The sequence below is a fragment of the Rhinolophus sinicus genome, linkage group LG02 (genome assembly GCF_036562045.2).
Source record: "Rhinolophus sinicus isolate RSC01 linkage group LG02, ASM3656204v1, whole genome shotgun sequence".
Taxonomy (NCBI): domain Eukaryota; kingdom Metazoa; phylum Chordata; class Mammalia; order Chiroptera; family Rhinolophidae; genus Rhinolophus; species Rhinolophus sinicus.
Genome location: NC_133752.1, coordinates 102,647,407 through 102,661,028, shown reverse-complemented (window position 1 = coordinate 102,661,028; position 13,622 = coordinate 102,647,407). Strand labels below are relative to the sequence as shown.

General features: G+C 36.9%; 1 protein-coding gene across 2 annotated transcripts in view; it reads left to right on the top strand.

Annotated features, from left to right (window-relative positions):
- The window catches only part of TAF3 (TATA-box binding protein associated factor 3), a 145,783-nt gene that overhangs the window by 110,197 nt on the left and 21,964 nt on the right, over window positions 1-13,622 (top strand). For both annotated transcript variants that reach the window (XM_019738270.2, XM_074325012.1), the window contains exon 4: window positions 8,070-8,152. In XM_019738270.2, the coding sequence (XP_019593829.1) occupies window positions 8,070-8,152 (83 nt within the window). The remainder of the gene's footprint in view (window positions 1-8,069; window positions 8,153-13,622) is intronic.

Below are 13,622 nucleotides of genomic sequence, written 5' to 3'. Positions count from 1 at the left end.
GGCTGGAGGCAAAGGCTCAGTTCCGAGTTGGACAGATTCCCCCTAACAGAAGCCTACAAGTCCTTGTGTCAGCTTTGATGGGTTATAGATTGGGTAAATGACAAAAGGTACAAAATTACAAAGTCAGGTATCTTATAAGGTCTTTAAAAATAGTAAACAATTATTAGAGTTAAACCTGAGTTCAAATCCTGGCTTTTTTAGCTGGGTGAAATTGGGCAGGTTACTTTTGTGTGGGGTAAATGAGGGAACCCCCTGAGATGTGCTTAGTGCTGTGTGTCTGGCACGTAGGTAAATGCTCAGTAAGTGGAGATGATGGTGATGGTGCTGGCAAGTGTTACTCCATTTTGAACCAACCCCTAAAAGGTACAAACCTAGAGTTTGCTACTTCATTGGACTGTACAAGCTAACTTATGTATGACAGGGTGAGTCCGCTATAGTTACGGCATTTAAAAATGATTTCTGCTTCCTTGGCATTCTTTTAAATTTGAGCTTTTTATGTAGCTAGGGACGGATAAAAGCTAGTGCAACCCATGGACATGCCATTGACCATAGTTTGGACTATCACCACCACTAGAAGAAATTGAGATATTAACTTAAATACTGACTTCTTTTTCAACCCCACTTACCCCCCCCCCCCCGCCCCCTAAGTGTCAAGCTGTATGAGTTAATGAAAGTAGACCCCGATTTGGGTTACATATGATCTAAGAAATCTGTTACATATCCACAGAAGAAAGACAACAAGAGTAAGTCAAACTGAGTCGTATCTAAGCTGCCCCCAAGAAAATGTCTTCCATCAAAAGAACGCGGGCCACAGTCTCCTTCTTTCTTCTTCTCATCCCGACCAGCTCATAGGAACAACTCTCACAGACATTGACCCAGAGCAGCCAGCAAGGGCATTGTTTTAATAAAAGAAAATGATCCCCTCTAGTTAGTTTCCTACCTGTAAGGTTTTCACCAGCCACACCCACGTTTGTCAGTACAAGAACCAGTAACAGTACCATTCATTAAATGGGGGTCTGCGTGGAATCCTCAGGTACTTCATCTTTGAAGTAGGGGTGTAATAATCACACTTTTTTAAAAGCAGCAGAACAGTAACAGTTAACATTTATTGAGTAATTACTATACGCTAAACACCATGCTAAATACTGTGTATAACTTTAATTCCTTATCACAACTCTGTAAGGTGGTCACTATAATTATTATCACTTTAATGAGAAATTGGACTTAGAGAGATTAATAAACATGCCACGATCATACTCCCAGGAAGAGATTGAACAGGAGGCACCCTTTCAGCCCAGGCCGTCAGATGCCATAACTGATGTTAACCGCTGCACTCGCCTACACTGAATAAAAAGTGGGTTAAGAGGAACGCTGTATGCAAGGCACCTGGTTCCGTGATGGGCCATCAGAAGGAAAAGTTCTTCCAGTGGTGGTGATAGTCCAAACTATGGTGATTTATGCACAGTCTCTCCGTCCCCCTTTATGGGCAATAATGTGTATTGGTCAAGGTTAGAGTCTGGTCTTTCACCTTTTAAAATAGAACCAAACTTTTTGTGGACAACATATTAAGAGCAATTATGTTGAGCAGTCTCAAACCATCACCATAATGGCTTTCAGCAGTGATGAACCTAACAGTACATTTCAGAGCAGTTTAAAATTTTCATTTGTGTTTGTGTCAGTGTGTGGATCGCATGACTTAATTTATGAACCATGGATCTTTGAGGTCTAAATGAATGTTACAGGATGACTTTAATTAAAATTTACTCTTAGTTTTTTAAGTTTTTTTTTTTGGAAGGAGGATCACCGTTAAAAAATAAATAAGAAATGTCAACTATAAGTGAAAAAAAATGTTTAAGTAAATAAATAAGGAAACATCTCATTTATGTTAGTGGAATCCAACGTTGTACATATAATCTTATATAGAAGATAAACCAAAATCCATTCGTCATACTTGGAAATATGTCTTTATGCTCTTAGTTGAGTATAATCTAAGAAGTCACGGTAGGGTTTCACCCCCAAAATGATGAAGTCACAAGCTGTAAATCAATAAGCCTAGTGCTGGCCCACAGAGCAAGGGCTTTGGCAGTCAGACTGGGCTCTAAATTCAGCTCCACCACTCATTGGGTACCCACCAGCCTCCCCCAGCCGCTCTGACCCTCTGCTTCCTTCACTGTCTCTTTCCTCCCACTGAACACTGGGAAAGAGTGTTATTAGAAAGTATGGTTTACCTCTGCCTAAAAGCAATGGTTTCATACCTTCTCTAAGAGTATTTTGGCTTAGTAGGCCTTCTCTTCTGCCTTGTCATAGGAAACAACACAAATTTGTGTCATTTAAGATGAGTAGATAATGATAACAACTCAGAATTTTCTTACAGCTAACCAATAATGTTAATAATCAACCCACAGACGACAGATTTGCTTGTAATGGAAAGCTCATTGATTCTATAAAGGATTCCGCAAATTTTTATCCTACTGATTGATGAATTGATTCTATTTGAGCTAGCATCAGCTATTGAATGAACTAACCCAGATAGTAATAAATGATATTAGCAACTTCCGCTTTCTGAGTGTATGCACTTGGTACTTGCCAGACCTGGCCAGAATTCGGTAATTAATCCTCCCAGCAGCTCTGCGGGTTTGGTGCTGTTGCCCCTATATACAACTTAAGAAAAACAGAAAGGTTGAGGAACTCGCCGTAGTTCATGCATGGAAGAGCTGTGACTTAGCCCACATCCCTCAGAGCCAAGCCTGTGTCCCATTGCCCAACGAGGCCTTCTCAGACCAGCCACCTAACAGAAGCTGATGAGAGGGTAAGCATGGCTTCACACTCCAGAGCAAGGTGACATAATTTTAGAAAACTTGAGTCCCTGAAGAGACCTCGAAGAGCTGTTCAACTGCCATATTTTAAGGAGCAGGCATTGGAGGCCCTCAAAACTCTAATGACCTCTGTGATCAAACAGTTAAAAATGTTGAATGTTTCTTTCATCTATCCCCAAATCCCTTTGTATTTGTCCCCAAATGATCTTTTATTGAACTTAAAACAGTTTGTTCTTTAGAGAATGATAGTCTTACTGGTTTGTGCCTTTAACAAAAGGTTGTCATTGTTTTCCCTTCTATTTAAAGTAACGTCTCATTTCCAGTCTTCTCATCATCTTTCATAATTAACAAGTGAAATAAAGGGTTTTCGGTCAATAAAATAACCCAGTAAAAAGGGGAAATATTCCCTTCCTGTTTCTTATGGCTGTGTTACAAGAGGAAATCAGTAACTAATATTCAGTAATAATATTTAAATGAGTATGTTTGAATTTATAGTTTACCAAAGGCCATCTCCAAGTCTTCATATGAATGGACGCTGAGCGCTAATGAAAGCCTGAGTTCTAGTTCATTCATCCTTGCGGATTCCACTTGTTATACTTGACCACAAAAGCAGCTCTCCTTCCTGCCTGTCTTTTTAATATTTTAAACAGTGTATTAGTGTTTAGTTAGCCTATATTTCTAAATGAAAATAATGTAAAGACCGCAATTGCTAAGAAAGACAAAAAGATGGTTACCAGTTATCATAGTTGAGCATCCATAATGGTAGGTTATTAAATTTGGCTTTTCATCAGTACTATTTCTGGGTATTTTTCTGATAGGCCAGTATAGATGGGAATCTCAACTAGTGCTGGCAGAGCTTACTGCTACCCTACTTAGCACACACATACGGGGTTTTCTTTAATGAAAGAAGTTGAACATTAAAAAAAATAGAAAATAAAAACTTGGCTAGATTATATTGACAAAGCTGCCCATTACCTTTGCAGAAAGTCCCTGTCAGAAGATAAACTTTAAAGCTGGAATGCATGAAAGAGTTCCAAGATAGAATTTAAATTTAAACTGATTCTTTATAGATAAGCTTTTTAAAAATCCACCTCTTTGCTTCAAGTCAGGATTTTAAAAATAAATTTCCCCTTTAAATCTCTTGAGCGATTTTCATTTTTTGCAAGGCCGCACTGCTGGTGTCCTGGAAAAATGGAGAGTTAGAGCTTTATCAGTTGGTGCCCTGAGGTATGTGGCAAAGAAGCTAAATCCTTGAAGATTAGCAAAAAAAATGCAACACATGGCAATAAGGGGCTTATATGACTACTAGTATTAGTTCAGGTGAAAGAAGTATTGCTTATACATAAAACTGGACAAATCCACTGACAATGTATTTTTAGTTAGCTACAAAGGAGTCTTATATTACTGGACTTTGCCTCTTTGGTGAATTGGGAAGCTTATAATCCACTGTAAATGCTCTTCTGTGAGCCCCAATTCTCAGCATCTCTAAAGTGCTGTTCTCTTATTTTAACCCTTAGAATCTCATGTTGTCCCCAGGTCTGGGCTTCATGCCCTTAAAAGGTGGCATTCGTCATATTGTTTAAATAATTGAAGTAATTGTCATTTAGTTTGTGGCTTTCTGGAAAGAACACACGAGAGGTTGTTTTATGATTGTAGAAAACTTTTTATTTTGGTAGGCATCTGGATAAAGTTAATGTAACCAAAAGTCTGGTCAGAAATTTTTATTTAGAAGTACTTCCCATATCTATATTATTAGCGTCCTCATTAACCTTTCTCAATAATTGCTTGAATTTTATCTTTTAAGTTAAAATCTGTTTTAATGTCTTTAACAATGAAATTAAAGTATTTGATGTCCTGGTTTGTCTGGGACAGTCCAGTTTGCACCTGTTATGTGCTGTAAATAATAGTGCCCGCTTTCACTCTCAAAGGTGTCGCTGTTTGGATGGTATGGTCATCCTCGTTACTGGTAAAACTTTGAGCTGAGGTAACAGGTTCTAAATCATTTATTAACTCAACAGATTTACTAAATATATGTTGTCTTCAGGGCACATTTATACCATTTTTAATCTGATTTATAAAATGTATCTCCATTTTTGTTTGCTTATTTTCTTTATATAGAGTGTCATTTAACTTTTTTTTATCCTTTGTCATAAATAGACCATGTCTTGATTCTTTTGCCCTGCCAGGCCACTTAAGACAGCGTCAAAAACCCGACCAAGCTTAGGTGTGTGGTAGTGAGGTCAAAGTTCATCTCAAGTTCCATATCAACTAGTTAGCCTTCCATAGAGAAAAACATGTTTCACAACCAACCCTAGCCATCTCACAAGTACATGTCAGTCATCATAAAATACATTGACAGAGAAAGTGAACAGCTCCACGCAAGACATCAGCATTGCCAGAAAAAAAAGACTCAGTGTGTGGCAAAGAGTCGAGGAGCTGTATGGTAGCAGCGGATGAATTTGGTGTCAGGAGCCCTGGACTGAGACTGTCTGGTTACTCACTGGTACCTCTGGGCAAACCACTTACTCTGCCTGAGCCCTCCATACGTGGGGATGCTGATACCTCCCACACCTACCTTATGTAGGGTTGTGAAGATTACACTGAATCGTGTGGATGGGATGCACTTTGTAAAGGACTATACAAGTGTGAGGTATAATTGTGGTGTAGAATGGTCATAGAAATGGACCACATGTACAGAGTGAAGCATAATAATAGTAAAGTATATTTTTAAGGGTATAGCAGCAAACAGCCTTATTTTTAAATAAAGCTTAAGAAAGGTTTATTTAAATGCTTAAATAATAGTATTGTGGGTTGAAGGAGCGAGAAATATAACTCTCAATACCTCATCACTTATGAGTATGTGACCCTAAAATTTTTTAGAATTGAATAAATCTAAGAATTTTATTTAATTTTCCATTCGTTGAATCAAAAAAAAAAAAAAAAACTATTCAATTCTAGTTTTACTATTTGTGTAACCTTAGAACAGAAAAGGGAAAGGAAATGGAAAAGAAAGGACAAATGATTGCTTTTTGATCAGTTTCCCTGTAAAGTGGAAACCATAATATGTACCACACATGTTTGTTACAAAACCTAAATGAGAACACCTGAAAAATAACCAAGCATAATGCCTGGCACATAGTTAGTGGTTTATAAATGTGTGTTTGTTTTGGATATACTTGTTTGTCATCCCAAAGATAGTACTGGAAGGTGAGAAAAACACAGAAGCCTTAATAGTTTACAAAATAGACCGGAGCACTCCAATTTGGTTAGATGTGGATGGAACTCTGTGCAAACAAAAAGAACCAAAAAAAAAAGAAAAAAAGGAGAAAGTGAACTAGTTGTACATGGGTCTTGCTCTGCCCCCACCCCAGTGACCCTTGATCCCCTAGGGCCCTGAGGAAAACCACTGGACTGGACTGTCCAAAGAACTTGGCAAATGAAGGAGCCATCTGCCAGAAGTGAGACCGTCAGGAGGAGCAGGGTTTTGTGGGGAAGTTGATAAGTTAAAGTTTAGATATGATGAGATGAAATAGACATAAGATACATAGCTGAAAATGTTCAGTGGGCAACATTCTGTTTTGGCCTGAGGTTCAATCAGTGCCAGTCTGGGGGCAGAGTTTGAACACATGACATATTTAACACTTACAATTAAAACTATGGACATGGATGAGATCACTGAAGAAATTGTAGAATGACAAGAGGAGAGGACCACGTAAGGTCTGTCCCAAGTAGAGGATTTTGTAAAGGAGAGGAGAGAGCATAGCAAGATCTATAATGCAAAACCATGCTGAGACATGAGGAAATAGTGTCCAGAAAAAGTGATTTTAGTGGCAATGTTGGGGCTGAAAGTAGATTGGAGTGGGTTGAGGAATCAGTGAATTGGAGACTGAAAAATGTGAGAGGTTGTTGGCTGGAGATTAAAGAGAAGGTAGTTTTTTTCAAAAGATAGAGTCAAGCACATTTAAAAACGAGATGAAAGTAGTGAATGGAACTGAGAAGTTGAAAATGCTGTAAATAAAAAAGCTAATGGATGGAGGAGGGTTCGTTAGAAGACAGGAGGAGATGGATTCTAGTGTAATTGGGGATGCAGAAAGGTGCGTGGGGAGTTGAGGGGCCTCCTGCCTAGTGGTCGAAGTCTTAGATCTTGATGTAACAATGGATTAAAAATAAACTTTGGAAGGGGACAGGTAAAAGCATATGAAAACAACGTGCAATATATTATAGGAGGTCTGACAATTAAGTTCACGTACTTGTCAGACCTATGACACAATACATTGAGTATTATGTTACATATTCACCCTCCTTTAAAACCACCAAGCTGTTTCATGATGAATTAATTCTCGAGTTTGAACTAGATAATCAGTGGCTTGCGACTAGTTGTCATAGTGACTAGCAGTGTGTATACAATAGTACCCGAGACCAGGGATATTAAGTCCCTGGCAGTGCCTGGGACAGTCCCGTTCAACAAAGAACCGCCCCACCAAAAATGGCAATAAAACCCCTGTTGAAAACGCTGATAGATAATAATTTGGATTGTATAGTCAAAATATTTATTACACCGTAGGATCTTCAGACCCAGAATTGTGAAAAACCCTGTTAACATCCTACTTAATTTGTATATTCCCTTTCTGGCTCTTAGCTCAAATATTTGTGAGATACTTTTTAGGAGCCATTACCTTCACCACAAATCCTTTCTAAAACTATATATGTTTTTTCTTTTCCAATGTTTCAGATCTTTGTACTGTTAACCAAAAAATTGAACAGTTTAATGCTGTAATTACACTTGGTGTTTCAGCTTTCTTGTATGATAGTGCAAATTTAAGATGAGTTTAATGTTTTTCAAGTTCCATAAATAGATAGATGCCTTTTACCTTATGGTGGAGATATCATTGCATTTTTTTTCTACTCATGGTAGGTCTGGCAACTACTTAAACGCTCCACCAAATGGTCTAGATAATAATTTTTGTTTAAAAAAAAATGCTATCAGTGAAATTCAAGAAATTATCCAAAACTAAGAAAATACAAAGATAACTGCCACATTTCATTAAAGTGTGTAGAATATCTCAGGATGCCAGGTAGCCTTCAGCTGTTGAGAAACCAAAACATTAGAGAGCCCAGATTATCTTTGCATCTAGCATGTTAACACATTTGAGGCTTAAGCCTGCTTATCTGGTTTGTGGAGATGGGGAAGTAGGCGGTACTTCTGTTGAAAAAAAAAATACATGTTTAACTAGAATGTTCTAACTTCCACAGATAAAAGTGGAGCCAGTTGTTCCAGCCCCAAGTCCAGTTATCCCCAGGTTGACTCTCCGAGTTGGTGCTGGCCAAGACAAGATGTAAGTATAAATGTTTTCAATTAGAATGAAATGAATTGAACTGAATTTTCTCTACACTTTCCCAATGGATTTAGAACTCTACACACCTTTTCCAGGTATGAACACATAAGGTCAAACTTTATTTTGAGAATTCTTCATTTTCAAATTTTTATTGCTTTCTCTTTCAGAGTAAATGCATATTGCTTTATTTAACATATGGGATCCTGTTTTCTTTTCTACTTGTTCTTTTTCTCTTTTTTTAAAGACTAGCACATGATGTTGCTTCTGCCTGGTTTTTCGGTTCTCGTTACCTGAACACTAAGAAACTGTATTGAATAGACTAAATGCCGTATTACACTCAGGCAGATGTAATGTTATATCTTCTCGATATGTATCGTCTGTCACCATAACAAAGAAGAGATTCTCTTCTTTCTCAGATGGTACATGGCTTTATTCTGTACCTATAAAACAAAGATACTGCCAAAACAAAGATACATAATAATAACTGAAGTCTTAATTGTCTGCTTTCTTGTTATTTTTTTATTTTTGTTTTTGTCTTTTGTTAACAGAGAACTGAAAATGTAAACCCTATGTGTACCGTTTGTGTTAATTTTCATGGAATCATCATATCAGCCCACCCTTCTTTAAAGTAAATTAGTTGGCTATGTTTCTTTTATTCGTTTATTAAGTATGAATTAAGGCTTGCAGTGCTCTTACATGTCACTAATAAGGTGATAAAACATTGATTTTTTTTGTAAATCATGTTGAGATCATTCTCTTTATTCTAAAATCACACTATATATCATTTAAATGAATTTCATAAGTTAAATGTACAAGTTTACAACCTTGTTTTTTACCAGTAAGCCTGAAAATGGATTAGTTTACATTGCAAACAGTCAAATATTATGTAGAAAATAGGCTTACAGGGTATTTAATTTTCATTTGGTTTTTAACCATAAAAATGAAAGTAGGACCTCTCCATGGATTTATACAATAGGTAGGGTAGACAACAGAAAATATGCTTTGTGTTCTCAGTGGTTCATTCCATCTTAATGTTTGTATTTATTTATGCTGCTGCTCTGTTAATTCCAAATGTAATGCAATGATAAAAGGCCATTATCATTATGATGAATGGTAGGATTGAAGCACATCTGGTCTTCTAGGAGAGTGTATACTCTTTTGAAGACTGAAAGAAGAAAACCCATGTTGTTCGTTCTTTTCTTACCTAAATTATCTGTATAATTTCCACAGTCCTCTTTTTGTTTGTGTCAGTAGAAACCTAGTCAGTGGATGGTAGTATGGCTGACAAGCTTAGACAATGTAACAAAAAGACTGTAGATTCAGCTGTTGTTTAACCAGATACTGGTATGCCTGGTGCCCTCGATCTTACCAACAAAAATTTGAATAAATTTATCCTTATCCCTCAACCAGTAGAGGACAGAGGCTGATGAACAAGGAAACCCAAGCAGAGTAACTATTAATACCATCTTCTTGGAAATTCTGCACTTGAACTCATGTCTCTGAGGGGAAGATGTTCTGTTTATCATTCAGCAAATACTTTTCTCCTACCAGTTCATATTTATTCTGTTTGCTCAATAACTCACCATTACTTAGTTTCTACTTCCACACACAAGTTTGGCTTGTGCGTTCCCTTTAGAGAAATAAGGTTTATAAAAAGGGATTGATGATAATAATCATCTCATCCATCCTGACACATTTCTCAGTCATTCTGTTGACTACTTTTCTCCTCTCAATAAATCGCTCATGCACCTAAGATATTGGAAGATGTGAGGAATAGATCTTATTGTTCTGGAAGAAAAGGTCCAGTATTGGGGAAATGATAATACCCAGATATTCTAGAAAAATTGTGTAACATTATATAACATGTGAACTTGCAGATATTTAGGTAAATAATCCCCATGTTATATGAATAATAATCATTTGACAAAAGTCAGACTCATGGAAATACTTATAATGTATAAGTACTTAAAACAGAATAAATTAAGTAAAATATATTACATTTTAAATTAAAATGAGAGAAAATGAGGCCCAACACAGTAACAGCATGTTATGTAACTTAGTAAAGTTTTTTGTTTGGTTTGTTTTTTTAATCTGAATCAGAGGTCAGCAAACTATGGCTCATGAGCCTAATCCATCCCATGCCTGTTTTTGTATGGCTCGCAAGCTAAGAATAGTTGAGAAAAATTTAAAAGAATAATATTTTATGCCACCTGAAATTAAAAATAATCTCTTACTGTAGCATAAAAATACATGGTTTATTTCATGGCAGTGATAATGGGAAAGAGACGGTAGAGTCATACAAATGTGCTTTTACTTAGTTTGGACGCACTTGGGGGTGTAATGATACTCTTTTGAAGTGAAATTAATGAGCAGACTAGGATTCAAAAGGGGGGGTTGAATAGTCTGGGGAGGGGGTTGTTTATTGGTGAAAAACAGGCATAGAATAGAGTCTTTTGAAATTATAGGAAAAGGAAAAAAGCTTTACAGGGTTCAAATTATACCCTCTCATTGAAAGATCTTTAAGACAATATTTAGTTTCTAAATCTTCTTAAATAAAGAAGTTATGTCTTCTGCCCTTGATCCAGGAAAGTACTTTGAGGTTAGATTATTTCCTCTAGTCTCTGTTATTGTTCCTTGAAGCAAGACAGAGGTACCTTGTGTTTGCCTTGATTGAACGTGCCTGGAAATTATATTCTAAAGGGTCTTGTGGTGGGTCAGTACCTCCTCCTGATAGTGTTAAAATTCGAGGTGACTTTGCAAGCACCTCAAATTCCTTTAGTGTGTACCCCAGTACATGGGTATCCAGAGTTCCGTCAGTCTGTATTGAAGATGACACTAAAATACTAACCTGAAATTATAATATCAACACCTGTAAAGTTGATTGGAGTAGTACCAATGGGAAGAAACAGCACATTCAAGGAAATTGCTAACATACCTGAGTCTGGCCTGACAATCAGGTTTTCCCCGGAATAGTTGCCTATATTGATCAGGAGACTGAGGTTCTGCTTGGACTCGGTGACAAAGAGCATGGCTAGTGTGAGGGAGGGGCGAGTGGCCGCACAGTTGTCGTGTTTTTTGTCATCCCAATCTTCTCATTTACTGAGCTAGTTGGTTTTGAGCAAGTGTAGGCAGAATGGGCTAACTTATGGCATTCATTCATGTGTTCATTCATTCATTCATTCATTCATTCATTCCTATGAACAAAATAGAGCAAATAAGGTGATGGAGTATTTAGGGGCAGGGACTGTTTAGATAGAATTGTGAAGAAAGACATGGAAGAACAGGACCTACAACTTTTCTAAGTTTAAATGTGTGGCTATAATTTATAAAGTTCAAAATTCTGTTACAGAAGCTTCTCATAAAGATGGTTTTAAATACTGGTAAAGTAGTAAGAAAAAGTGTAAATATATCTAAAGATTTTGGGGTGAAGAGTGGCAGTTAGGGGAGTAAGCATTCCTCCTCCCTCACATTTCTCAGATGTCCCTTTAATGCTGTCCTCTCACTGGGACTGGAAAGGAAGCTACTGTCTTCTCTCCGCGTACTCCTTCCCATCTCCCCTTGGGCGGCGCAGCTCTTCTGTCAGTTACATTAGACTGGTCGATGGGCTTACTGTGTTGGAGAAATTGTGAGCGGTGTTTCTGCTGTCAGGACATTGCTGCCCTTATTCAATGACCTCATAAGAAAAGTAAATTAATTGGTACGCTTCAAGCACACAATAATGCTCGGTCATTTTTCCAATTAATATCTAATAGCATATTTGATCAAGTGACACAGAATCATTACCGATGCCTTTCAGAGAACAGTATTAATATCAATGACTCTAAATTTTCTTTTGACTCAGAGGATCACAATAGATAATCTCTTTTACAAATATAACTCCTTTTCCAAAATATGCAAATTATGCTGAAATATTTTCAGTGACCACTTTACTGTTGGCAATTATAGTTTTCTTTCTGCTAAAATTTTTATTTCTAGTGTTAATACAGCCATGAATATTATCAGATTGCTTACAATTCAGAAAATTCTTTCATCGATCAGGTACCTCTCATAGCAGAGGCACTGAAAATGTGATGCTTTCCTTTTCGTGTCAGTAATTTGGGTTTTTGCTACCATTTACAGAGTTTAGCTTCTGCCTGGGAGGGGGCTTTTTAATGTTTGGGGTATCTAAATTATTTATATATACTATGAAAATGGGAGCAGAAACTTTGCACACTAATCTTGAGAAGCATAAGGATTTGTTTACTCTTCAAAAACAAAATATTTATAGATGTTTTCCTTTTGTGATGCAAACTTTTCGTATTAATATTTTTTGACAGTACAACTAGAAGCAGAGAATAATCATAGGCAATTACAAAATAATCATTTAAAATATTTTTACAAAAATCTATTTTATATTTTTAGATGTAGCCGGACTTAGCCAAAAGACATTTAACAGGGTGAAACATGTGTAGTGGTGTTTTAGTGCTAAATTCTTCAGAGAAATAATAGCAAATGGTTTTTATTTCACTGTCTGGATTTTCCCTCTATACTTGAAATGTTGTTTATTCATATATAACTTATATCCAGCCCAAGCAAGTTGAGGGTAACTCAGAGAGAGAACATAACAATTAAGTGACTAAAAAATCGAAAAGCAAAGTAAGACCAAGGAGAGGAAAAAAGAAGCAAATGATTGCATGTCAAATAGGATTATGGCTTCTGGCAATAAGTAACAAGTGAAGTACCTCTTAGTTTCTCAGGAGAGACAAAGTTTTCCAAGGCACTAAATTTAAAACTTTATTTTTGTGTGGAACAAGATTAGCAGGAACAGTGTCTTCCATAGCAACTTTTACAGCAGATACAAAGGCATTTTTTATTTTTGTATTTGATGATTTCTTTCACCAACCCCCTACCCAGGGGTATATACCGTGTTTCCCCAAAAATAAGACCTAGCCGGACAATCAGCTCTAATGCATCTTTTGGAGCAAAAATTAATATGAGACCCAGTCTTATTTTACTATACTGTATGACCAGGTGTTATATAACATGTAATATAATGTAATGTAATATAACATATAATATAATACTGGGTCTTATATTAATTTTTGCTCCAAAAGACGCAGTAGAGCTGATTGTCCGGCTAGGTCTTACTTTCTGGGAAATACAGCAGCACAAAAGCACATTCAGTGAAGAGGATGACTGTAAAACAGAGTCTTCTCATTTCTAATTGGAACACTCTCATTTTCTTTTTTTGTATGAGTCAGGATTCTTGGATGCAAGTGACAGAAACCCAAATCAGACTAACTTAAAGGAACAAAGTAAAGGGGGTGTATTTGACTTCAGGTAAGGCAGTATCTAGCGTTCAAAAAGTGTCATTAAGACTCCGCTCGCTTTTCTTTTTCTCTGTCCTGCCTCTGTGTGGTGGCAAAAATGGTCCAAGTCGCTGGCAGCTGATATGCTTCTTAGTGCTCGATATCCCTGGTGAAACCCCTCG